The sequence below is a fragment of the Malurus melanocephalus genome, unplaced genomic scaffold, assembly GCF_030028575.1.
Source record: "Malurus melanocephalus ecotype Western Australia unplaced genomic scaffold, MMel_1.1 scaffold_835, whole genome shotgun sequence".
In the NCBI taxonomy this organism is placed as follows: domain Eukaryota; kingdom Metazoa; phylum Chordata; class Aves; order Passeriformes; family Maluridae; genus Malurus; species Malurus melanocephalus.
Genome location: NW_026624067.1, coordinates 101,946 through 128,903, shown reverse-complemented (window position 1 = coordinate 128,903; position 26,958 = coordinate 101,946). Strand labels below are relative to the sequence as shown.

Genomic DNA, 26,958 nt, shown 5'->3' with positions numbered 1-26,958 from the left:
ACATCAAACCCTCCTCGCCTCCTTTCTTAAAATGGATGCTCTGGCATGGAAGATAATTCAAAGTTTATGCAGCAAACATAACTCAGACAGGAATACAAGGAGAGGCACATGCTCTGTGCCCTCACCCCTGTGTGTTTGGGTGGCTCCCTYTGGGGTCCCTCTATCAGTGCAAGGGTGTTGCTCTCCCCAGCTCTGACAGATGCTTTTGGTGCTTCACAGTCATTTAACTCCTCTAGAGTGACCCTACACAATACCCTGGCTACCACACGTGGCTTTGGACAACGCATTTGGACAATTAAAATGCAAAAATGGCTTTTTGGCTACCATCTTGCATGATTTGCAAGCAACAGAAACTACACATGGCTCAGAACAACTGGAATAGATGCATTGTGCTACAAATGATTGACTCAGATTAGCAATATGGATCTGTTTAAAAACACAATAATTATGACAGGCAAAAATGAATTAATCAACTGACAATACAGTCAAAATTGTATTCCAACCAAAGAAAATAAGAGGAGGAAAAAAACCTTACGTTGCAGATCTRTTTTCTTAACTGTTTTTATGCATAAATAAAAGCCTTAAAATGTAGATGGATTGCATCCAACAGAACTACAGTAGCTAAGTGATAATGATTCAAACATTTTTCAAATAAAAGTTAAATATTTATAAGCACCCRACCACATTTCATAAATCACAAACTATTATTATTTTATTCCTGAAGCTTCCCTGGCATAGCATGTGAATTGAGTCACAGAAAGTCAGAAAGAAAAATCTCCTCTTTATGCACATGAATCAGTTACAAGATCTGGAGCTCTCCACAGAGCAGGGCGCTCCAGCATCCCTACTTTATCCCACATATGGCCCTTCCAAGGCAATCACAACTGCAAAGCACAACTAATTCTGCATCAAAAAAAAAAGCAAAATTTCATCCGTATATCCTCCTAATTCTTCCCCATTAGCAACACAGGGCAGGTGTTTCATTATAATGAGGAGAGGGAGGAAGGAAAAAAAAAATGGAAGGAAACAATAGCAGTCCTTACCTGTCAATTATCACTGGATCTGATGGAGTCTCATTTCTGTTGCCACAGCTTTTCTTGTCACAACAGCGGCTAGAGAGCAAAAGCGAAAGGATTTAGTGCRACCATTACACTGTAAAATCATCATTACGAACATGGTGGGTTCAAATTGCCGGCTCGAGTTACCCTGCCGGCCCTGCCTGCAAATCAGTCAAATGTACTGGGTCACATATGGGTTAATTACGATGTTTAACTTCTTGCACAGCTGGTTAGCAATGGAAAATATAAAAAGAGAGGGGTTTTGCCCCTTTCACAAATAATAACTCAAGGATTGCCCGAAACAGGGAGAGCTGCCTATTCGTAGGCTCTTTTCCGAGGGGTTTAACAGTTGTCCCGCAGACGCTGGCACACAAAATAAGGCAGATTTTTCCCTGCTGAGCCTGGTTTTTACATTTGCTTAACGCTTGTGTTACACATGTACAAGATATTGCTGCTTCCACGCAATTCCCAGCTACTGGCAAGCCTCCCCCAAACTCCGAAAGCACAATTATTCTCCCTCTAAGAAACGCTGGTGTTAATGGGGGAGCTAAAATGCAAGCAGCAGCAGCAGGAACAGCTTTTTATGCTCGAGCGCGCCTGTTTCCCCAAGTTTTCCGAGCATGTTAATGATCACTAATGCCATGGAGAGCTCTGCTCTGGCGGCTGGTGCCCTGCACCAGGTCAGATACAAAGCAGGCTTGTGAAATATAAGCTCCATCWCCCAAAGCACTGCTCCATGGCTGACCTCGAGGCTGGGATTCTTTTGAACTAAGGTGGCTCATTGTTTCTTAAGAGAACTTAAATTGTTGTTTGTGATGATTCCTTGTCAGGGGCTGTTTTCTGTAAGGAGGGCGTAAATATATTGCAGGTGAGTTCATAGGAGAGGTGCACGTTCCTGCTCAAGGTGGGAATTCCTCCTGGTGCCTCTGGAGCTGTGGTGGGGAGCTGCCCTGCTCTTCCCACCAGAGATCAAATCACAGCTACAAAGGTCAGCAAAGCCTTTAGCTTTCACCCACCCACTCAACCCAGAGAGGGAACCCCCATCTTGCAATGAAAGCTCCTGTTTATTGATGTCTCTTAACAGAAAATTCCTCACTGAAGCCAAGTCTTCAAGGGATAATAAAAAAAAAATACAGAACAAAAAAAAAAAAATACACTGCAAAATCAAGAAGCTCCCAACTTTCCCAAGTCTTTCTTGATCCCCAAGGACCTGCTTCAGGGCTGCAGGGACTCCATCCCATGGTGACACCAAGTGTCAGGCAGTGAGGACCACCCCAGCAGCTCTCCCCGGCCTGACCTGAGCACATCTCCCTGTTCAAYAATTTTCTGGCCAGCTTCAACCACACACAACCAAATCTTTGGAAACCGCCAAGCTCATTCCCAATGGCATCCCGGGGACCTGCATCTCGCCCGTATTTCAGCAGCRGTCAGGAGCCACCACTGCCCACTGTCCCTCTCAGATGAACTATTTTCCTTCCCCCAGAAGGTGGAAGAACATCAGGGCAGGAAGAAGCCCTCAGAAGTTCCACGCTATATAAATAGCCCTGTTGGGAGTATGACAAAGGTTCCCTTGTGTTGCTGAACAATAGAGTGAATAATATACAGTTACCCACCAAGATTAGCAATAAAGCAACTAACCACACTAAAGATAACAAAAAAGGGGCCTTTTACAAAAACAGCCTGTTTAAACACGGSTTTAAAAAAAAATAATAATTTTGTTTTCAAAGAGAGGAAAATACATAATTCTTTTCACCGCAAAAAGCTTCAAGGCAACTATTCAGGGCTGAAACTTTTCACAGTTAACACATGTGCGGTATCTTCATTTCGGTGGAAGTTACATTGTTTGGGATTGCCAAAAAAAACTGCTTAATTTTACAGCACAATACCACAATTGATCCACCAGAAAATGCCAGAGCCTTGGCACCCTGAAAGTATTAAAATTTAGGAAGGAATAAAATATGCTGTAGGTAAATAGTCATGGGGACATTCAGGGGCTTTTTTGCCTATAAAAGGACTTGTCATTGGAGTGCAGCTAGAATGTGTGGGGTGAGAAAACTTACCCACAAACAAGGCAATAAAAACTGCTAATCATTTTTAAATGATTAAAATGTAATTAGAAACAGAGTTGGCACAAGTTAAGACAATGCAGTTCTTGTGACTGAAGCGAATCAGGRCTAGTCCTGACATTCTCCCAGCAGACTGGAGGGACAAAAATTGCCACACTTACTCAGGCAAGCAAAGGTTCCCAGGCTCCCAGCACGAGATGGGCAGATACCACCACTCCTGCACCACCAGGGTGAGAGGTTGGCACCTCCCTGGGGCATTAACCCAAAGGGAGAGGTGTCCACAGGAGTTTGGGGACAGGGACACTTCAGTCTCACCTCCTGCCACMAGTGGGATGGGGTCAGGCACTGACCAGTGTGGACAACCTGACTTTAAGAGCAGGGGAAACTGTTCATTGTTCTTCAGGTGACACCTTAATTGGGTAGAGCTTTCCAAAAGTGCACCCCAATAGTCCCAAGTGATAGCAGGAGACCTCAGTCCTTGGCCACAATTTGAGGTGATGTGGAGGGGCTGCAAGGCTGGCACATCCCACCATCTGGTGGCTTTCTGGTGTGAAAGGAGAYGCTGAATGTTCTTTCATGATCTAGAGAATTATATTTTACAATTTAATTTGTCTTTTGTGATTTCCTCCCCCCCCCTCAAAGCAAGATTCAAGGCCTCCTCATTCTAGTTTTTCTATGCAGAGAATTAAAACATCATGCAGMTCTTGATTTTCAGACCTGGTTAAAAGTGCTTTTAATTCAATTTCCCTCAAAAGCTTTGGCTTTTAGTRCCTACTTAGCACTTGGAAATAAGTTCCTAAATATTCAGCACCCTTTCTCCTTTCCCTGAAAGAATTTTAAAATTCCCAGGAGCTTCTCCAAACCACTCAGAAACACCCTGCATCTCCCAGCAAGGCTCTGTGCGAGAGCAGGGAATGCAGCCAGGAGGACGAGGACTTGTCTTTGCTGCTCTCCCTAAGCGGGGCCAGGAAACACAGCTCAGASACAATGCCAATGTAGGAAAAGCCTACAAAAATTGAGTTTTGGGCAGGGTTTGCTTGTTTTTAAAACAAGTAAACCTTGATAGTAATGAAGGCTTCCATCATCTGCAGTTCCTCGAACACCCCGCTGCTGTTGCCATCCTCGTGGCTCATTCCCGAACCCCTCACCATCCCCATTCTGCTCCTGCCCGGGCTACCACCACCCCCAGCTTTTATTGCTGCGTTTCTCCTCATCCCAACCCTTCAGGGACCTTCTGCTCTCCTGCCTTTTTGCTCCCTGTCTCCCTCCTCTTCCCATCCAYRGGGAGGATCTCRATCCGCGCYRCYYGGGCCTGCAGGACGAGGYCTCCTCACCCCAATGTCCRTCACCCCAAACCCTCCCGTGCCATCCCCACCCCAGTGGCTGGAGAGTCCCCCAACRAGAGTATCCCTGCTCTGTGTGTCCTGGGGACAATGAACAATGAGAAATTAGGGGCCTGTGGCTCGTGGCCAGGCCGAGACGCCTTCCCCACCATCGCTGGCCAGCGAGGCCTTGAAGGAGATCCTGCACAAGGTGCCATCGCTCCCACCAGCGATGCCAAACCCACTCCTCACCCTGGAGCGTGGAGATGCGGGAGCCCCTCGCCAAAACAGCTGTGAGATCTTATTTAACACAGACAAAACCCATATTTTACTCCAACCTCATTCTGAGAAATCACTGAACCRTTTTAGCTGAAACTTTCCAAAGAAAGTCAGCCCGAGGCTGACACCCTGCAAAGGATATTTCAGCCAGAACAGTTTAAGTTTGGCAAAGCTGTAAGCCACTGAAGGTTTCATAATGGAAATTGTTGAGGCAATATTAACTATGGATGTCCCTCCCCAYGCTGCCTACAATACTAATAAATTCCACTGAGGTTGTGAATTCTCCCCAGCTATTAACATTTTCACCAACAGTGTAGATTTTTAGATCTGACAAAAACRCAATGAAATCCTTTGAAATAAACAGCTACCTGAAGCAAACCTCAGCTTCGCTCTCCTACCACAGCCAGGACTCTCTTATACATTTGAATTCTTTGTCTCCTCCGTGCCGTAGCTGTAGTACACTATAAATACCCAGCTTTGTCACATAAATGCAAAGTTTTATTGTGCAGTTAGCCTTGATAGAAAGCACTGCTGAAAGTTGTTTAGAAATTAAATATCTAAAACAAGCTATTTTAAAATACAGAGCCCTCACTATTTCATGTCTGAAATGAAGAAATTTCATCTTAGGGAGAGCAAGCTGTCTTTCACACCATATGGCTAATGGTAGTGCATAGCAATTAGCTGGGCTGATTAATGGGGAACAGACTCTAATTTTATGCTTATAATTGAGGCTGCATTTGCACCCCTGGTGCAAATTCAGCACATCCCAACTTCCACTTACAACAGGCAAGAAATCAAGAGAAACAGAATGGTGTGGAGAGAGAATTTTTCCCCCTTCTAGACCCCTAAAGAGCATCAGATTTGCAATTTAAAAGCGTGTTAGCAGCACAATAGATGACAGATTTGTGCAATAGGGTCAAGCGGCCTGGTAAACAAACAGCACCCTCTCCCACATGTATGGGCAGCAAAGGAAATGGGGAATATCTAATATGAGCTGTAAGAAATTTGAATATGTCTCCCCCACCCTGTCAGGAGCACAAGATTTGCCTACTACAGTCAGTTTGGGGTTTTTCTACCCCTCCACCTTACAGCCATGAAACACAAAGCAAGGACTAAGAGTAAATAAATAGGAGGATAAGACTAAAGCTTCTGAGCCAGTGAATTTAAGAACAAAGAAAGTGCAAAGTGCTTTAATAAAGGGAATAACTGCACATCTTTCCACATTCCCAGAASAGAAATAATTTTGTCTCAGTCAAGGTATATTGAACGGCTGTAAATCTGTGATGTGGGCACTCAGTCTTCTGGTTAAAACTCAGCCCACTATATAAAGTTTTAATCTACTTCTCACACTTTATGTTTCTGAAGYATTTGTAAGAAAATTAATGCTTTAAAGTAGCTGATTCTGGCTCAGTGAGTAATTCCAACACCAAACCTTGCTGGTTAAGGATCAGGAGGGCACATCACCCAGGACTAATGGCAGATTCAAACCCTGACACTGCAGGCACTTGAACATGTGCTTAATTTTACTCATGTGTCCAGTGCCACTGTTTTACTGGYCTGTTACAGGAGAAAAGTAAAAGGCACTTGAGTCTTATCAGGTCAGGGGCCTCCTTTAATATTTCCACGAATTGTTCCTAGCTAGGTACCCAGCGTGAAAGTCATGCTAATTGGGCCAATGAATTTTAGGGCAATTACAAGTTGTCAGCATGACTGGGTTTCCATTTGGGAAGGCAGAAGTGGCCTGGAGTCCTCAGCAAAGCWACGARGCTCCCAAAAMCAGCACCTCTTGGAGACMCCCAGCTGCTGATTGTTCTGGAGCTGCAAAGGGTTGTCTTTGGTTTCCTGGAAGAAGCCAAACCCACTGAAGGAAGCAGCCTAAAAAAATATGACATGAAAACTAAAACCCCCCAAAATCTTGCTGCAAGGAAGAATTTTGGGAGCGGGGGACGGTGCAGGGTTTGACCCAGGATGGCAGAACAAGGACAGCAGCTCCTTCTCTGCCTTCATCACGGGGTACTACCCCCCAGAAGAGTTTTATCAGGAGGAGCTGTCAGTGGAGGACAAAACATGCAGATCCCAAGAATGAGAAAAAAAAAAATTGAAAATAGAAAAATCAACCAACAGAGAAGTTTCCATCTGAGTATTTTGTCAAAAACTCTCCCCTGCCACGAAACCCTCATCCAAGTTTATTCTCTTAGAAGTGGGCACTAGTTTTTACCCTCAAGTTACTCCTTTTTAGTAAATGTGTTTTGTAAAAGTTACAACGCATGCAATGGCATTTTTACAGTCTTAAAACAACTGATTGTAACAATGAGCTTATGCAAGAACGCTTCGTCTTCCACCAGGCATAATTATTTTCTGCCATCGAATAACATGTAACAAATGATTTTTTCAGACATGCAAAAAACACCCACTGACTTTAATGAGACWGAGAGGTCAAGCTCTCTGAGGTGTCAAAGGGGTCTGTGGTAAAAAGGAAGTAGAAGAGGCTTCACCTATTTCAACCAGCCAGAAGAGAGAAGGAAGCAGCTGCAGAAGTTTGGGGGASAAGATATTTGACTGAATTAAAGTCACCAACCCCAGGCAGAGCAAGAGAGCACAGGGCAGAGCCCAATGGGGAAGTTTAAAGAAAATCAAGAAGATGACATTCTTTTTCATCAGCTGCTTCACCCCGGCCGAGCRGGGACCTCACTTGAGCAGCAACCAGGACAAAACAGCCCCCTGACCTCACTCCTTAATGCACATCCAGAAAAAAAAAAAACCAAAACCTACTATTTTGTCATTTTGCYGAGGAGTTTTTGTTGGGAATTGGGGACAGAGACGTTTATTGCTACAAGACTATAATAGACTGTTAATTTCGGTGAGGAGACCTTTTGTGGGCTAYAGTGTCTAAATGAAAACCAGCAGCRTTCTGTTAAGAATAACTCTTTATAAATAATTGAAAACTAGTGTGACGACTGAGACCTTGCTGCTAATTACACACACTGAACTGTGTTATTTTGGGATTGTTTAATGCAAGAAAGATAAATTTAAGTCCGAAAATAGCTGTAGGTTCAACCTAGATTTTGGGAGACAGATTCATCTTCTCATCACTAATTAACTGGAAGAGGGGTATTTCTTACCTGCACATTATTTCATGCGTGAGCAGGACTCGGCACATTTCTGGGTTCTTGTCTTGGCCTTCATATACTATTGCCTAGAAATAAAACATCTTTTTAGTTGTGCATAAAGTTTTTGGAGAAAATAAAAACACAACACAGTAAGCAAAGGCCCAGCGAGTTGCAAACTGCAGCTCAGGCTAAGGAAACCACGGCATCTCCACCAAACCTGCTCCAAGGCTTGCAGCTGAAAAACAACACAAGCTGAGTACAGCTAAATTCCCTTCTCTCTGTTGCACATCTCTCCAGCGGTGTGTAGGATGGGTTTTATCAGTAGTCAAGACAACCACAATTTTCTTTTCAATTCAGAATAAAATATAAACCTAATAGCATTAAAAGGAAGGGAGAAAAAAAAGAAAAAGAAAAAAACAGCAAGGCTTGGTATACTTTGGGTCCTATTCATTAAAAAAAAAATACAGAGAAGAGAGAGCTCATGCATTTTTAATTACAAAAGCTGCACAGCCCAGGCGTTTTCCTGGTAGCTCCTGAGAAAGCATCTGGGCCTGATTCTTCCCTTGAACCTCCTGATCCAGCGCTTTCCAGAGAGCACCTCCGGAGTTACGGGGATATAAATAAGTGAGGAGAAGGCCCTACCAGAGCAGAGGAGACCAAAACAAACAGAGGATCAACCGACTTGAGAAATTTGACTCTGAGACAGAACGGGGAGAATCCTTTAAGCTAAAACCGTGGAAAGGCAGCGCAGTTCACATTTCAAGAGGAGCCTACATCTGCTCCCACCAGCAGCACCAGCGGCGAGGGATCGGCATTACACACGGGCTGGGTTAGCGTTCACAGCCCTGCGGGACAGGGTTTCCATCTCTTCCCCACAGAGTCATGTTTTCCAGCCACCCCTGCKCCAAGGCACAGCCCCCCCAGCAGCAAAATAAGCAGGAAAATAAGTTTCCTTTGCAACAGCATCTTTTGCTGGCACTGAGGTTTCTAAACCTTGTAGGGTGCCACTCCAGAGTTGGGATCGGAGCCCCACTCTTGGAGGGATGACCATTCCTGCATCCAAGCATCACCCCTGAGTTCGGTGTGACCTTTTGAGCCTCTAAAATACAGGCTTTAAAGGAAGAAATGGGGGAAAAAAATTCAGCAGGTAAAATGACATCTGAGATAGGTCTCCCTAAAGCCAACAATAAAATACAGACTGAAATATGGATGAAATAAATTATAGGAATGAGATCAATTTGAAATGAAAATGTGGAAAATACTGACAGGAAAATAAGCTATCTTAACAGAGGGTAAAGTAGGATCATATGAACTTCTTTACAGTCCTTACAAATGTAACCCACCAAGAAAAAGAGGTGTTGTACCTCCAGAAGGAGCACAAATCTCAAGACACATAAATCTGAAGAAACATAAGTTGACCCTTGCACAATTTAAATAGCAATATGTTATATTAATATTATGCATTATAAAATTACTTCATAGTTCCATAAATAAATACCAAGAATGGGGCTATATTGTCTTTGCTAGTTATAATTCTTTAACTTTGGTATTTTAGTAGCCTTCCCCTAAAACCTCAGAGCCCGTGGGCTGCGGTTTTATTGCTGATGAAACAAAGGCTGCCACTAATTGCCACAAATGGGCCAAGTCTCCCCTGATTTCTGCCCCCCATTTCCAGCAGTGAGGCACAAGAGCTGTGAACCCAGCACTGGGATAAAGGAGATGCACAGAAAGTGTCCCCAAAACAGAYACCAGCACCCCCAACCCCAGCTGGGACCCCCACCTTGAGCTACTTCCACATCAGTGCCCAAGAGAGATAGAGATGGTTTGCAAGAAGCCTTGGAAAATGGCATTACATGTGGGACAAATTCAGAAAAGCCTCATTCCCAGCATTGAAAGAGAAGATGGGGAGAAGCTTCTCCCGGGCAAAGCTGGAGAACTGAAGTWACTGGCTGACACCTGGTGGGGTCAGTCAGCGGGGACATCGCAAAGGCTCCAGAAAAGCCCAGATCAGATTCCACCCGGCAGTGGGACAGGCCGGGCGAGGAGGAAGTTCATGGCACTTTTTGGACTTCATCAACAGTTAAAAAACAATCTCCTCTTAAAATGCAAAGCAGTAGGGGAAAGAGCAGATCTACCCCTGAGGCCTTTAGTGGGGACCAACACCTCCAGCCCCCCATCACCTCCAGACAATCACAGCGTGACACGGGAGGAGAGGGCTGCTGGACTTGGCTCATTCTTCTTCTACTTCCAAACATTAAAATAAATTTACCCAGGATGGGTTAGCTTGTTGCCARCRGAGCCAAGGAAGCGCTAGAAATTAYAAACCAGAACACAAAATTTACTTTCTCTTTTTCCCCTGCCCTCTCTCCTCCTCTCCCCTTCCTGCTGCTGTGCTTACTTAACCTCCAGGTACTCGCTTAAATAACTCAACTAAATAGCAATAATGAACGGGCAGAGTCAACACTGTGGTACATAATCACCTTGTCTGTTGTGTTTAGCATCAGTGATCCCTCCTTTGCGTGCATGACATCCTTCTGCCTCCCTCCAGGTTCAGGATTTGCTTTTCACTTTATTTGCATTCAATTATCGAAGTTGCACCCGYGCACATTTTGTTTTCTCCGCGTTAAACGCGGCTCCTCTCGCCTCCCCTATTCCTGCAGGAATTTCTAGGAAATTCTAGGAATCAGGAGGACGTGCCGGGTTCATTTCTGAGCAGATCATCCCCATCTCCCTGCTCCCGTGTCCCAATTCACTCGTGTGAAGGCACCAACTGTTTGCCCCCATGAATGGCTGCCCGAGAGCCCTGCAGATACTCGACCGCCTCGCAAACCGCGCCGCTCTGAAGCATTAATTCTACAATTAGTTTCAAAAAGGAAACAGGAACTGCTAAAGTTTCAGATCGTTAGAGCTGCCAGAAGTATTTTTACAGGAAGGGTCTACTACGTTACTGTTGTGAAAATGTTTAGCTCTCGGATTTGAAAAGCTACTATTTTTTAACAAAAATATCTTCATTTTTTTTTAATAAATAATGGCAGTTTTAAGTTCACACTTTGAAACGGGGCGATTGCGTCGGAGTTCCCTGTCATACTAACGTTGCCGTGATTTTGTCAAATAGGGATCACATTAATGAGAGACAAAGTGAAAGTTACAGTGCATAACTTAGACCACAGCAGAGCTAAAAATAAGTCTGCAGATACACATCAGAGTTGCACAACAAAACACCRGCAAAGGAAATGCAAAATTATAGACTTAGGTTTTTTTTCTTTTTGTTTACTTCTTGTCGCTTTAACTCGGTGGTGTTTCATAAGCACTTGAAAATAGCGTTTCTCCTCCTGAACAACTCAAACATCTCTCCACAAAATTTAACTTCCATTTTGCCAGCTGTTACTCACCCAAGTAACCTTTCTACAAGAAATCCCAATCACTACTACAAGAAGTAACAATCACTCATGCACAAACGGACTTCAAAACCAGGCCCCGAAAAATTAGCGTCAAAAATGTAAAACTTCCTCACTTCCATTTAAATAAAGCTGCATAAAAAGTTAAATCAAATTCAATTCACTGCTTAACAGCAAATAAAAATTACTAAATTCAGCACATCGCAGTCAAGTACGCCCAAAAATTCACCTCAACTTTCCAACGACAGACTTCGTTATTAAAAAGAAAAAAAAATTAAAATAAAAATATAAAAAGGAAGGGAGGTAATATAAAAGTCAAGGCTACAGTTCTCATTTAATCCACTTTTTCCCCAATAGATGCGGTAGGATAAAGCAATAAAAGAGTTGACAAATAAGATCGAAAAAATACAGAGACAGATTTTGTCCTTAACCATTCCCGAATAAATCCAGATTTATGCTGGTACAAGTGAGGGCAGAATCGTCTCRTGGTGTCAGTTTGCCAGTCAAGCAATCCTGCTTTCAGAACTGGACGAAAAACAATCTTGAAGGAATGAGATCATGGTCATTATATTACTCAGTTATGTCATGGCCTTGATTTTAAAAGAGTAAGAGAAGGAGAGAAATCACCAACGTGCATCTAAATCCACTTGCTTTCAGATTCCGTGTGCCTCACAAAACAAAGTATCTCCCTTACAGGAATAAAAGAGAAGGGAAYACTCATTAAAATTAGGGTCTTTTCCAAAACAGAACTAAAATGATTTGGAATGACGTTTACAGCCGTACACACAGGGAGAAAATAAAATCCTGGCCCCACCGAATTCAATAGGCGCTTTGCAATTGACTTCAGATGGGCCAGAATTTCACCCAGAGAGGATTAGGCTTGTATCCACTATATATCTACAGAGAAAAWACTGTGAATTACATTTATTTGGCTTTGAATCCTTAACCCTCAATTACCCGAGGCTTTACCCCTTCCCCAGGCAAAACCTCGACTCATCCCAGGGTGGTTTATCCCGGACAAGCAGCGTGGAGCTGGTCCCGGGGCGAGGACGGGGAGTTCTTACTCTGCCTCTTAACGCACAATTCAGAAGCATCTGATTATTTTATCCAGTCTCCCTCTGCCTTTGATTCACAGCCTGCTTATCGACGTATTCACACAAATTAAATAAATTTATCTCTCCTAATATGTTCATTTTTAATGGTTTTCAAACATTCACATGGAAACAGCTCTAGCGTAAATATCCCAGAACAAATGGCTGTATATTATACAGGAGGGAGCAGTTGGGCTGCCAGACTGGGAATGCACCAGGCCATCTGGCTCAGGCAGTCTCTCCAAAATCCTCAGCTTTGTTTTCACCCTCAGACTCCAAACAACACATTTTCCACTGTGATGAGTTTACATTTTCCCAAACACAGGTCCTGATCATGCATGCAAATTCCAAACTTCTCCATTCCTCTCTGTACAAGAAAATTAAAATCACCTGCGCTTCTGACATCTCACCAAAGGCACAAGAAAGCTGCTAAAATCTGGCGCAATGTAAACTTTCCCYGTCACAGGGGTTAGGTTTTGTTTTATGTTTGTGTGAAATTTCTCYGAGTCTGCTGAGGCTCCTCTGAACTTATTGATAACATTTTTTTTTCCCATGCGTGTAGCTGCCAGAGAAGGGCCATGCTGAATAGAGCACAGAATAGAGCTGATCAAATATCTGCAGACACCAGAGAATGACAGACAAGTCAACAGAAAAACCATTTGCATCCAGAGTTATAGCTCTGAAAAAAAAAAAAAAAAAAAAAAAAAAAGCAAGACATAAACAGGGTTTAAGACTGAAGGAAGGATTTTTGACTCATGAGGGCTCTCAGCAATAGACAATAGTCATCAAGCAAAACTTATGATTTTTAAGATGCCTGAGCCATATTAGCATCCGTTATGCCTCATGGATGAGAAAGGCTGAAGGAAAAATGGGTGGGGAACAAGTATTTCAGATTTATTTCCTCCATCTTTCCTAATAGTGAAATATCTCAACTTTATGAAAATACAGCCAAAGAAATAGAAGGCATCTCCTCTCCRTAAACATATTAAAATCCTCTGACTTGCCTAAAAACTCCAGTTTTATTAGAGCAGACATATTTCACATTTTGCAGGCAATTTCAAAATGCATCACTGCTAGAGCCAGATCTTCTGCGGGAGGAGCTGCTGCTTTACGGAAAGCAACAGCTATAAAGTTTGGGATCCTACAGGGTTTYGAGCGCATTAGGAATGTGATCCTGACATAAAATGAGGTGCCAATATAACATAAAAGAAAATTTAATTAAGCCAGTATTGACGCCGAGTGCTGTTACCCGAACTGAAAAGAACTTCCCTGCCACAGGAATRGTTTGTGCGTAGTATTTATAATTTTTAAGCGATGGGAACGCATTTGGGAAACTTAGCGAGACCCCCGAAAACCACGTAATTCCCATTTTACTCAGCGCTTCTGTGGGGCCAGCACCAAGGGCCAAGTGCAATATCCCAAATACGACTCCGAATGATGCACTCTGAGAGCGGAACGGGCTGGGTTTCCATCTGGAAGTCCCCCAGCCCAGGCTCCCAARGAGCGCTGGTGCAGCCCAAGCTCCTGTTTGGGGCAGTGCGTGCACAGCTCATCCCACAGCCCAGATCTGCCCTGAGATGCAGCTCACTACAAAACTCCTGGTTGCTTCAGTGGTGTCAGTCTCCAGCCCCACTTCCCATCCTGGTCCCCAGCTGGCAGAGAAACACACGCACCAGGACACGAAGATCCCTCTGCTCCACCCAGGACAGCACTCTGGCTARGAGTTTCTTAGCTGGGCACAGCCAYTCGAATAAATCCTGGATTTAGGCAGAGCAGGAACATCTCCTCTTTAGTACATACACAGCCCCCAGCGCAGCCAAGCCCTGCCTACCTCCTGGTAAAACACATGCTGCTAGTGGGACATCCACGTTAAATCTCTGAGCAGCAGTCCGATGTACAGAAATCTAGGTCTGATTTGCAGAAGGGCTTTTATTTTATCTTACCTAACTTAATAATCCACAACCGTACAAAACCTTGCAATTTGTAACTGCGAGACAAAGGGAATATATTTAAATMTGATGTGTCCATATTAAAAAATAATTTAAAGAATAATATTAAAAAGAAAAAAAAGCCACAGATACTTTCCTGTATGATCTGGGGAACCTAACTCATTCAAGCTTTGCTTCTGTGGGATTTTTAATTTGCCACCAGAAACCTCAGAGTAGCTGTAATTTCGGTCTGGGAATTCACAATTATCGAGTGTGTGAATGTGCRTGTGTGAGGACTGAGCAGATACTTGCCAGCTGAAACGTGTACGCTTCTGCAACAGTTTCATTTAAAAGTAATCATTTCATTATCCAATTTGTTCTGAGCGTCATGCATTAAAATACTACACCTTCAAGTAGACTGACAATATATATTTAACTTTCATTAAAAATTAAAGAATTTTCAGACAGTCTTTGCAATATTTAATTACAGTTTGATGATTTGAAAGTTACTTGAGAATCTTCTATATAATTCACTGTCATAAAATATAAATGATATATTCAACATTTGGGTGAGCTTCTGTCATGTGTTGTACTTCACTTCCTAATAAGCATTCAGTAACCGACGCGATCCCAACTCTGAAATAATTTCACTTTTGAAAAGAAAGAATTAAAAAAGGAGAAGAGGGAGAATTTAGCGTCTGGTCCCCCAAAAAATTCAGAGCAGCACATGCCACAATTTTGACGTGACAATGCCCTGTTTTTCATAAGCAATTATAGTTATGCCTAAAGAAACTACAGACATGAACTTAATATGTAAGCAAACATGTTAACGTCTAAAACAGCCTTTCGCTCCCCATTTTCTATTCTAAGCTCAGAGAGCTTTTGTTCTCAAATCCTCGCTCCTCAACCCCACTGCACTTTTCCCAAAATCTGTAATTTGCACTAACTTTGTTTTTCTAAGACTTCCTGAAATCAGACAGCTTTTTTTTCCCCCTCCTTCTTCATTGTGAGCGTGCTTTAAAGCTACACGGTAGGTTTTTACAAATAAACTGTATCTCGGGGTTTTTTTTCCCCCTTTCTCTCCAAAGACCCTCTGATGACTTGATAATAATGAGAGACCAAGAGGTCAAACAGTGCCTTAGGATGAACTCTTCATATGCAAGATGCCTTTGTTAAGAAAATTATTTTGAATCCACTGCTCTCCATGAGTTCAGGGCTCTGTTTTCAACAGGATTATGAGCAGAGGCTTCTGCATTTCCGTAACGATAGGAAAGCTATTTAAAGATAATATTTATTGATAGTCTCTCTCACACGATCTACACTGAAACACACAAGCTCCAAAAGGACTAAAAAGAGTTCATACATCAGGAAGATTTTGTTACTTTTAACACAAACTAACCAATTTGTGCCTGAAAAACAGGGAATGAYAGCAAACGCTTTCCAGGATTTTTTATGAAGAAGGATATGTTGTTGCTGTTTTAATTCCTACAGGGAATGGGCTCTGTTTGGAAGTGTACAGTGTAACAGAGTTCAGATGCACATTGGATTGTCTAATAAAATTCATCCAAGTTCCTTTTTTCTTTTTTTTTTCTTTTTTTTTTTTTTTTCCTGCTGAAAGACAGTCTTCAATAGCAGGAAAAGATGTTTTGAGACCATCAAAGAGAGTTTTGTAAAACAAACTCAGCCCTTAGAGCTTTATGTTTTGCTGTAGAAAAGAAACCCAAATACAAGCCAAGAGTTTTGTCCCTGCAGACAACATACAGGGACTGACATTTCCTAGCAGTACAAAAAAAAAAAAAACCCTTAATGTTTTTCTTAAATAAAATTTAAGAATTTTCTTTAACAAGTAAAACAGATTAGGAAGGGAAGAAACATATTTTAAGGATGGAAAGACTTAAAAGCGATCCCAACTATTTAAAAGAAACGTATTCTAAGAGAAAAATATTCTGGCAGAAGCAGAAAAAAAAGCCAGAGTAACAATTTTTAAAAAAGGAAAAGAAAAAAAAAAAAAGAAAGGAGAGAAAATCAATTTGTTCAGATAGTCCCTTTGTAAAAATACTGGTTTTAAACAGAAAAGTATTTTTTACATGTAGGCACGCACGTTATTACTCTGTTTGGGAGGCTAAAGAACAACYTTAAAATGAGGATTAATCCACTGACAAGCCCTGCCGCCCTCCCTGAGTCCAACACCGAGCTGGCCGCTGSCCGCGCCGCGATTCTGGGGGCTATTCCGACATGCAAACGTGTCACGATACAAGCGCCCCTCCTTTACCAGCGGAGCGGCGGCAGCGGGAAGAGAGAACGGACCGACAGAGCCCCGCACCGGGGCAGCGCCTTGTGCTGGCGGTGCTCGGGGGCTGCCGAGGCCGGAGGTTAATTCTTATTAATTAAGCGGCAAAACCATCCGCAGCCCTGACTAGGACGGCTAGAGGGTCTCCAGTATTTTTCTCCCGCAGCCCGGCAGCAGGCAGGGTCCCGCGGGGACCCTCCGCACCAGTTGCAGCCCGGTCGGTGCCCGGAGCGGGGAGCGCGGCCGTGCCCCGGGGAGGCGGTGGCTCCGTCCCTTCCCCGCCGGGCACAGCGGGGGCGGGTTTGGCCTCCCGGGGCCGCCCCGACGGCTGCCACCCCCCTGCTCGGCGGCCGCCCCGCAGCACCCACCTGCTTGGTCATGGAGTCGATGAGTCGGACGTAGAAATCCTGCTCCGTCCTGATCCCTGAAACAAGGCAGAGGCGTGAGGAGCGGGGGCAGAGAGCCGGGGRTCGCCCGAGGGCTCGGGCCTGCCGGGGCCGCCAATGTCCCGGCAGCGCCCCGGCACCGAGCGCAGGGAGCGGGGGAACCGGGGCTGCGGCTCCCCGGGCGCTGCCGGGCTCTGCAGCCGCCGAGGCGGCGGGGGGCGATGGGGCTGCCACCGGGGGCTCCCAGCCCTTACCATTGCTGTAGAGCAGCTGCAGGCGGTAGTGGATCCCGTTGTTGGTCTTTTCGCTGTTGGCTTCCTGAAGTCAAAGAGGACACGGGAGGCCGAAGGGGAAAGGAAAACGGTATCAATGAAGCTTCTCCATCACTCGCACGCCGGGTGTCCCCGGGGTTCGATGGGACAGCTCTCAGCATTCTCCCGTGCCACGAGCATTGCGAGGGATCAGGGGACATCCCCTCCCCGTGTGCCCTCCGGGACAGGGTAAGACTGAGGCGCCCGTGGCTCCCGGGACCAGTCGGTGTCACGGCCCCCGGGGGAGCGGAGCGGGGAGGGCCCCGGAGAGGCAGCCGAGCCCCCGCGGGGCTCCAGGGTACTCACCTTCTCYTTCTCCACGAAGCCCACGAAGGCGGTGCGCTCGATCTCCACGGGCTGCCCCTGCCGGTCGTACAGAGCCAGGACGAAGTGGAAAAAGTTGGACTTCCTCAGGTTGGAAGGCGGCTGCTTCTCGAAGTGAGCCCGGGCCAGACCCACTCCGCTGGGACCAGAGACACGCGGGTTAGCGGCAGCYCCGGCGACGCGGCCTCACGTTCCCCCAGCCGCCTCCCGGGCCCGTGCTTTCCCCCGCCGGGCCCCGGCTGGGCCCCCCCGGACCAGAGCATCCCTCCCTCCCCCGGGTCGCCCCGGGGCTTTTCCTCCGGGCACGGAGAAAGACTCGAGCTCCGAACCCCGCGGAGCCCCGACCCCATCCCGTCCTGCGGCGAGCCCGAAGCCCCCAGCAGCCCCCCCAGCCCCGCTCCGGTACCCACCAGCCCTCCCCGGGGGCCGTGCCMGCTCGCAGCCGGCCCTGCATGGCGGGGAAGCCGCGCTCAGTCCCGCCGGCGCGTTGCCCCGCGGAGCAGCATCGGTCCTGCCACTTCTCAAACTCGGCTCGGAGCTGTCACCCCAGCGCCCATGTCCTTATCTTGCAGCCTCAATCCTGGGAGCCTTTCCTCCCGCGCCGGAGCGGTGGCTAAACACCGAGCCCAGGAGACAACTTGAAATATTTCAGGGTTGTCCCTGCAGAAACTTTCCCTTCCTTAGAGGGCTCCAAAGGGAGGGGTGCGGGGCGAGGTGGGAGACACCGGGAGATGTCAACATTAAACTGATGCTGGATGATGCCGGCTCCAGAGCTCAAGCTGCGAATCATCCAGCATCAGGGTTTGGTTCGTGTTTGGGGTTTTTTTTTCCGAAGGGAAGAGGATGGGAAGAAGGAGAAATAAGAGAGAAAGCGAGGCTGGGCGTAGCTTCACCAAATCCATCTCCCATTTATAGGGGATATTTTTTTAATCTAAGATAAGTGGCAGTAGTTTTACAAAGGGACTTCAAATTAAATTTCTCCCGGAGTACGCTTTGCAAACTCCCTACTGATCGGAGGAGAAGAAGGGGAGCTGCTGATTTTGAAGAGAATAAGAAAGCGAGGTAGAGAAATATATTTTGGATACATCCTTGCACAACTCGCTGCTTTTCGGAGGAGGAAATTGTCATTAGAAKATCTTAAGACTAAATCAGCAGCAAACATAGTTTTGAAAACTCCTTCCTCCGAGCGAACACAAGGAAGAAGCCAGAGAGATGAACCCTACCTATCCGTACCTAGCGAAACTCGCCACTTCCTTTATTGTTATCATTATTTAATAAAAAGTCATTCCTACGGGACAATAGGGATAAATATTTAACTGGCGGCATCTACGCGAAACTCACTGCCGGTAGCAGAGCTCCAGAGCCGGGTTTTTGTTGGCGCGGGGGGGAAAGGCGCTGCCGGCGGGGAGCAGCGCTGCGGGCGGGGAGCGCCCCGGGGCGCGGAGCGGGGCGCGGGCGCGGAGCGGGCGCGGAGCCTGCCTACCTCTGAGCGGCCGTGCTGGCGTCCAGGACGCCGGCTCCCTGCATCCACGTCCGCACCGCGTTCATCCCCGCGCCGAGGGGCTCTTCCTTCATGCTGCTCCCACTCCGCTGGATGCTTTCCTGAATCCCAAACATGAATCAGAAACAACAGCGCAAATCTTCCTTCTTTATTCAAAATTTTAAAAAGTGATAAAATCGCCAGGCGGACTGTTATATGTGGGGTTTTTCTTTCTTTCTCTCTTTTTTTTCTCTCTCTCTGCAGCTGATCGCTGGAATCAAAGCAAGTCGGAGAAAGCAAACACAGGCACGCACATTAAAAAAAAAAAAATCCAGAGGCAATCAGAGCCCGGTTTTGTTGCTGCTGTTTGCTGCGTGTGCAGTTTGTTTGGGTGCTTGGAGGGGCTGGCGGGGTGCTGGGGGCTGGTTGCAGCGCTCGCAAGCCGGAGGAGTACTTGAAGTCCCTTTTGTATGAAGACACCCCTCGGATGGCAGCAGGCAAAAAAAAAAAAAAAAAAAAAAATCTCAGATGGCAGTTTAAGAAACAATAGGACGAACGGGAGCTGCGGCAGGCTCTGCTACATCAAGTGTCATTTTCCAGTGACAAGAGAGGCAAGTCCCCCCCCTTTCTCCCCTCTCTCTTTTCTTTCTTTCTTTTCTCCCTCTTTCTTCTCTCCTCTCCCAGCCGAAGCGCTCTCCGCTCCTCTCCTCTCTCCTCCCTCCTCCAGCCGCGCAGGAAGCGAGTTGCCGGAGCCGGGCGCACGCCGGGAAGGGAGCGAGAGGGGCGCACCCGCGGCGGCGGCGCGGACGGACGGCCGGAGGGAGACCCTGGGGCTCCCCGTGCCCCCTCCCTCTCCCGCAGCGCCGGGCGGACTCGCCGTCTCTCCCTATGGGAGCCACTTTGACTGTCCCCGCCGCCGAACACGAGCCCCGCAGCCCCGGCGGGCGGGGGGCGGGGCCGCCGCGGACACGCCCCCTCATTTGCATCGCGTCACCGCCCCGCCCCCGCGCCGCCGCCGCCAATGAGCGCCCGCGAAGAGCGGCCGAGGGGGCGGGGTCACAGACCTCGTTAGCATAGCCCCGCCCCCGGAGCGGCCGGCCCGGGGGAAAGTTGCCCCGGAGCGCCCGGGGCGGGACCGGCGCAGCGCGGCCGCGCCTTTGTTCGGCGGAGCTGCCCGGGATCACCGGGGGGGACACGGGCACCAGCCCCGGAGGGGTTCCCCCGCTCCCCTCACCGACCCCCGCCGCACGGGGCTGGCCCTGACCAGGAGGGCACCGCGCTCCCGCACAGCCCGCACAGCCCGCACAGCCCGCACAGCCCGCAGCCGGTACCGCTAAGTGCAGGGTGGCAGAGCCCTCCCCGCTTCCCCGGGGATGCCCCAACAGCGCCAGGCTGCCCGCCCGGACTGCCCGAAGCCGGGGATGCCCCGCTGGCCCGCCCTGCCCGGTATCCGAGCCCGGGATTGTCCCCCGCTGGACACGCCACTGTGTGGGGCGACTCCGCTCCGCAAACCCCGCTGATCCCCGCCGCTCGCCCCRGCTCCTGCCCCGCTCCTCAGCAGCGGTGCTCTGCTTTGCGGCACAAGCTCGTGATTTCCGAACAGGACAGTTCGCGGTGAAAGTTCCTTTTTTCTTCTTTTTCCCCTAGGAAGTCCGATTTTTGTTTTCCCAGGGAAAATAATAATAATAATAATAATAAAAACAATTCCTGTCCTCTCTAGGGAAGAGCCGGGCTGGTTGCGCGGCGGCGGAGCGGGTGCAGTCCCGCACCTCTCTGCGGGCTCCCCGACCCGCCGCTGTCCCCGCAACACCCTCCATCCTTCCCCTGCCCAAATCGCTCCGTGGCCGAGCCGCTCCCGCCTCGCCTCTTGCCGGGCTCTTGCCGCGGCAGGAGCTCTCTGTGCCGGCCGGGTGGGTTATGCCTCCCCAAACACCGGCTTGCCCATCTTTGCACATTTAATGGAACAAAACCCTGCGCATCTCGGCAAGCCGGGCTACTCGCCCTCTCCACGGCGATGTCRCACGGCGGAGGCTTTGGGGAGGGAACCTCTGAAGTGTCTGGGTTATTTCTGAATTGCTGCCGTGTCCCTTTATCCCGCCGCTCCCCGATCAGAGGTGCGGGAGATGCTGCCCCGGGGGATGGAGGGTCGGGCGGCTCCTGTCCGCTCCTTCCAGGGATGCAGAGCCCCGCGAAGGGCAGCGGAGCCCACCGGGCTGCATCCCCCAGCCGGGAGCCCAGCTGAGGGCCCGGAGAGAGGCCAGTCCAGTCTGTCAGCACCTCTGTACAGCCCCGGAGGCACCCACGGCAGTCCCAAACTGTACAGGACCCTCTCCCGGCCACCTGCACATTATTCTGTGTGGCACAGCCGCCTGAACCCGCAGCTGAGCCTCGGRAAGAGAGCTCTGACTCCAAAGCAGGCACAGAGCCCGCTGCCAGCGCCTCGCTGAGAARCTGCGCCCGATCCTTGGCTTTAGGCGGGTCCACACACAAAACATCCACATCCCCTGTGCTCTGCGTCCTCACACAGCAACTGTCACAGACAGCAAGTTCCCACATTCCCTGAAGATGCCATTTGAATCTTGACATGATGCTACTGTGTCATATGTCAGGGAGATGTGAAAGAACACGGACACACAGCCACAAATGAATATTTACGCCATAGGTACGGCATAGGAGCATTTTGGCTCCTGCAGCGCTCCGGCTTATTGGGCTTCCTCCGGCTGCTGCTGTATCKCTTGTATCATATCCAGCCTAAATGCCTCCATGGTGAGATACATTCTGCAATTAAAAGCTGTTTGCACCTGCACTGATTGCTCCTTTCTCTGGGCAGGGATCTGCCCGGGGAGGAATAATGCATTTGAATCAATATACCGAGCAGTTGGCAGATTTCGCCCTTCAAATCTGTTCAGGGGATCAGGGGACCGTTTCCATGCCTTTTCCAGGATGTTGRAGGGAGCAGCATCCCAGCAGCAGTCTGAGGGCACCTCCACCGGGCAGGGACAGCCAGCAACCACAGTAACAGTGACAAGTTTTTCACTGTTTTTCTCTTTTATATAAGACTTGTGTCGCTGTGCCCCACACACAGGGAACTCCAGGAGGCTCTGGCTGAGGGCTGGGGGAGATGCCCCACCTGGGGCTTAGGGACAGTCTCACAGTCACTGAATAATAAGGATGAAAGAGTTAAACACTGGCTCGACCCCCACAGGAGGAGTGTGAAAGAAAAGCAGAAGGGAAACAGGGAGGGGGTGAGAAAGCCAGGACTTTCAAAAAAAAAAAAAAAAAAAAAAAAAAAAAAAAAAAAAAAAAAAAAAAAAAAAAAAAAAAAAAAAAAAAGAGGAGGGTGAAAAAAAGGAAAACACTGGCAGCAGGCAGGGAGACTTCTGTGCTCCATCCACCCCACAGAGGCCAACTCTGGAGTACTGGAGCTTTGATTTGAAAGAATTCCCAGCTGCCTTTAGCTTTCCCTTTCTGCCCTCTGCCTGGGTCCCCTCTCTGGACCAGCACCACCCCACTCCAAGTGCAGCAGCACACGGATCACTCCAGGCCCATTATGAGGAGCATATTCCTGGTCAAAGCTGTGTCCATCCTTTCCTGAGCACAGCAAACAGAGCTGGAGGACACTCCACAGCCTGCCAGGGGGAACCCTTCATGCTGAGTCCCAGCGTTTCACCCTTCTGCTGCAGAAACCAACTGGAGCACATTGCAGTGAGGTTTCCCTGCAAGCCCCAGTTAAATGCTCCCAACATTCAACGTTCAAGATAAAACACACACGGACATGCAGGCTGTGATGTGCTCCCAGGGGTGAGGAAGCTCCCAAAGCTGAGCCGTGGATTTTGCCCAGCAACACAAAGCCAYGAGCTGAGACTGCAGCACAGGCAAGAGCAGCTCACAGACAGGACTGGGACACGGTCACAGCGTCCCTGGCCATGGCAGATAGCAGCGATGGAAGCACAGGAGGAAAAGCTGGCCCTGGCTTGCTCATCCTATGCAGGAAAAAGCAGGGGTCCCGGGGATTGAGGGGGACAAACACAACCTCTGTGAGGCAGGAGACAGAGGTCCCAGAGCACAGGATCTCTCTTACATTGGGAAAGGCCTCTCCCCTGCCTTGATGCCATTTCCAAGTGGGCCCAAGGCCCCTCTCCCCTCTGACCTGGAGTTGATCCAGGACAACTCCCTCCTCCTGTCTCCAGCCCCTCCTCTCTTGCCCTGGGGCTCCCGGCACAGGGGGGGACAGTCAGGCCTCACTTCCCTCTGCCCAGACCCCAAGGGAGGGAAGAAGTAGCTGGAAATGGGGATTTCTGAGAGAAAAGCCTTCTGCTCTCTCATGCCCGACCTTTGCAGCTGGATGAGGCATCCCCCAAAGGGACAGCGCTCCTTCCTGCCCTCGGAACAACAGACCCGCGACAATGGGGGAAAGGAAAAGCTGCCTCTCCTCTCAAGTGGGAGTGAAAGCAGAGCACTCAGGTGTTGAGCTCATACCTGCACTTTTCTGAGGGTTTGGGAACAGTTCACCCTTATCCTGCCCAATGAAAATGCTTCTTGTATTTTCCTCACGGCCAGCAGGCTCCTGTGTTCATCCAAAGACTTTCCAGCTGCAGATAAACCCAGTGCCTGCCTTGGCAGGTGATGATACTGTTCAGCTACTTGCGGTGTTCCTCCTACCTGCCCAGCTCCTGGGGACAAGAAGAAAAAGCCACAGAGAACTGGGAACTGGGATAAAATACTCTGCCTGTCCTGTTCAGGAGGGTAGAGCCTGGATTCCTCTGGGAGCAGCAGAGGATCGGTGCACAGCGATGGTGACAGCACCCCACTTTCACTCCAGCCACCGTTAAACGCAGCAGGAGACCCCGATGGAGAGGTTTCATTTGGGATCTTTCCCCCTCCCGCCTCCCTTGGGGTACTCCCGGCTGGCCCCCGGCTCTGATGCGGTATCGGGGCTCTCCCCCAGCTCGGGGTTCAGTCCTGCGGGTGGGAAGCAGCGAGTGCCGAGCAGAGAGTTTGCTTCAAGGGCCGGGGAAAGGGGGAAYCCTTGGGGATGCATGGGGCGGGGGATGTCAGGGAACAAGGAGGATCCGGCCGAGAGAACTCCTCAGAGGGAGGACGGGAGGATGAGGCCCCCCAATATCAACTGCCCCATTACTACCCGGGACAGGAGCCCCTCATGGCAACCCCCGGCAGCGGGGGGCGAGCAGCGCTGCGGGATTACATCGGGGCGAGCACGGAGCGGGAGAGGGAAGGGAACCACAACTGCACCCCCGGGAGTCGGGGAGGGGGGAACGGGACGGGTTCCGGGGGTCGGGATGGGTCCCGGGGATCGGGATGGGTCCCGGGGATCGGGATGAGTTCCGGGGGTCGGGATGAGTTCCGGGGGATCGGGGCGGGTTTTGGGGATCGGGGCGGGTTTCGGGGATCGGGATGGGTCCCCCCGGTGCCCCCGCGATGGAACCGAGACCCCCGGGGKGGGCGGTGCCGGGGCGGCCGCGCCGCGTGCCCACAGCTCCACCTGGTGGCCGCGCCGGGAACCGGGAACGGGAACGGGAGCTGGGAACGGGAACCGGGAACCGGGAACCTGGAACGGGGCGAGCCCGGGGCAGGGGGAGCCCGGGGGATCCAGGGGACTTCGGTCTCGGGGCGGGGAGGAGGCGAGATCCCGAGGGGACCGACGATCCCGAGGGGGCGATCCCCGGGGAGGACCATCACCAGGGGAGACGATCCCGGAGGAGGTTGATCCCGGGAGGAGAATCGTCCCGGGGGCTGGTGAGACATCCCGGGAAGACGGCAATCTGTGGGAGCGGTCCCGAGGGAGGGCGATCCCGAGGAGGAGATCCCCGGGGGAGGAAAGCAGCTCTCACAGCCCCTCCCGGCATCCCGGCACCGGCGGACCCCCCGTTCCCRTTCCATTCCCGTTCCTGTTCCCGTTCSCACCTCTGACAGCAAATGCGRTTCTGARCACGGAGGGKGCAGCGCCCAAAYTACCCAGGGAARTKRTGGKTGCCCAATCCRTGGGAGTGCTCAAGGCCAGGCTGSATGGGSCCCTGGGCAATATTTTGGTTCCTTCAACKCTCACACAAGCTTGCAATCCATTTTAGTCTAGCCTGTATTTATTTGCCTGTGCTGGCAGCCACTGGACGGATTACGGTTATTTTATCACACAAAAACTCGCTATGATTTTTACATTGTGAGYTCAGCAAAGCATTAAACATCCAATCAACTGCTATCGGCTTCAGGGAGAGGRAAGCACTTGTCTCCCATTGAGGAGYGAAGGGAGAAATCCAGAGGCAGGCACTCCCTCCCTCTGAGAGGATGAGTTTAAGCATATTACATGGAATGGATTTAAATACCTACTAAAGTTGTCACACGCTTTGCTGAATCAAGACTGAATATTATCAGAAGTATTTAAGTGGCTCTGGAATCTACATCTCCTTTTAAACACTTCCATAAACTCTGAGGACTTTGCCTCTTGGGATTTCGGCTTAAAGGTGCAGAAGCTCTTGTGAAGGGTGCCCTCCAAAATCCCGGGAATTTCCCAGTTGGGGAATTGGAGATTCAATGCTTGCTGTGTTGCAAGCATGAAGTTTTCCATATGAATAATCCAATCCATAGGACTGGATTATACAAAATTTGGCTGCTAATTTCGTGCTGAGCATTTTGAAACCTGTTTCCTCTGGCATTCCTGTTCACATCAGAAGGTCCTATGATTTCAGCAGAAGCAAAACTAAGTTAGTTCATCATCTGGCTCWGAATTCTGCCTGGAGCCATAGGCACACCTTTGAGCATTGAGATTTTACCAGAACACAGCACTGAAGTACTTTGATTGCAATGAAGTTTAAGACACGGGGGCACTCACGTTTATATTGACTTTCCAGAGCTTCGGACAACTTGAACTTCAAGTCTCGGCTTTGTGTGATCCAGATCAGGGGATTTCTTTGTTTTCATCTTTGTCTGGGATCTGTGTGACTCGAGGCAGACCAAAGGCATTCTCCTGGCTTTTTTCATGTCCCTTCTCAGGACCTTTTGTTAAAAATATCCAACCTGTGTGAAAAAGTTCTGATTAAAGGATGACTGGGCAGTGCTGGTTACACAGGAAAGAGGGGAATTCTTTGGGAGGTCTGTGTTGTTTCGTGTTAGTCAGAAAGCTCATACCTGTTTCAAAGTCTGCATTTTAGCAGAGGCAAAGCACGTTTGAACATTCTTACACACGGAAATTTTTTGGGAGTCGCTGTTCACTAAGTTTCACTCGTGAGGAGTGAGACATTGAGATCCTGAGTGAAGCTCAGCTCTACTGCCTTTGTCCAGGAAAGGGCAGCCTGTCTGAGCGGGCATCTGCGWGCACGTGTGTTTGTTCCATATGCACACACATCCATTATGGATGGCACACAAATGCTGCTCCTGCTTCCCGAGCAAGCTCTTAGGGCGAGGCTCCCATCCCACTGATCCCACTGCAGGGCTTGGGAAGCGTTCAGAAGCCTCCCAAAATGTGTTAGAAACCATGGATGGAGGAATAACTTCCTCCAGCACTGAAACAGAGCCATTGTCACGGTGTGATGGAGGARCTGTTAAACAGACACAGCAGCAGCTCTGGAGCTGGATCCTGGCCAGGGTATTTCAAACAACTTGTAAAAAGTTTGCTGATTCTTTAATGACTCCACCTGGTCGGAGCAGGACCTCTGGTTTATGTGCCTTCCAGAAGATATGCTGCAAGAGGAGCGTGTCSTAGCTGATATGAATCAAACCGGTTCCTCTAACATCATGTGGGTCTGGAATAGCTGTTGACCTGATGGAGTGTTAATGGGAACATTTATTTGTTTCTTTATCACTACAAAGATGTCATATATACTTACCCTGCTGCTGCCACCGTTCCCAAAGGGCTGTCAGCACCAGAGCCATTATAACACGACTGCCAGAGGTAATTCTT

General features: G+C 48.8%; 1 protein-coding gene across 2 annotated transcripts; it reads right to left on the bottom strand.

The window, feature by feature from the left end:
- Positions 1-1,039: 1,039 nt before the first annotated feature.
- LOC130585149 (transcription factor COE1-like) lies at positions 1,040-19,986 on the bottom strand. Of its 2 annotated transcripts, none has more exons than XM_057385509.1 (6): positions 19,047-19,986; positions 17,546-17,702; positions 17,183-17,246; positions 16,911-16,966; positions 7,848-7,921; positions 1,040-1,112 (listed from the first exon to the last, which is right to left on the bottom strand). In XM_057385509.1, exons 1-6 carry the CDS (start codon positions 19,178-19,180, stop codon positions 1,040-1,042), a joined length of 558 nt encoding a protein of 185 aa, XP_057241492.1. In that variant the 5' UTR covers positions 19,181-19,986. The 2 variants fall into 2 exon arrangements, with proteins under 2 accessions (XP_057241492.1, XP_057241493.1); XM_057385510.1 differs by lacking the exon at positions 19,047-19,986 and adding an exon at positions 17,974-18,167.
- Positions 19,987-26,958: the final 6,972 nt, after the last annotated feature.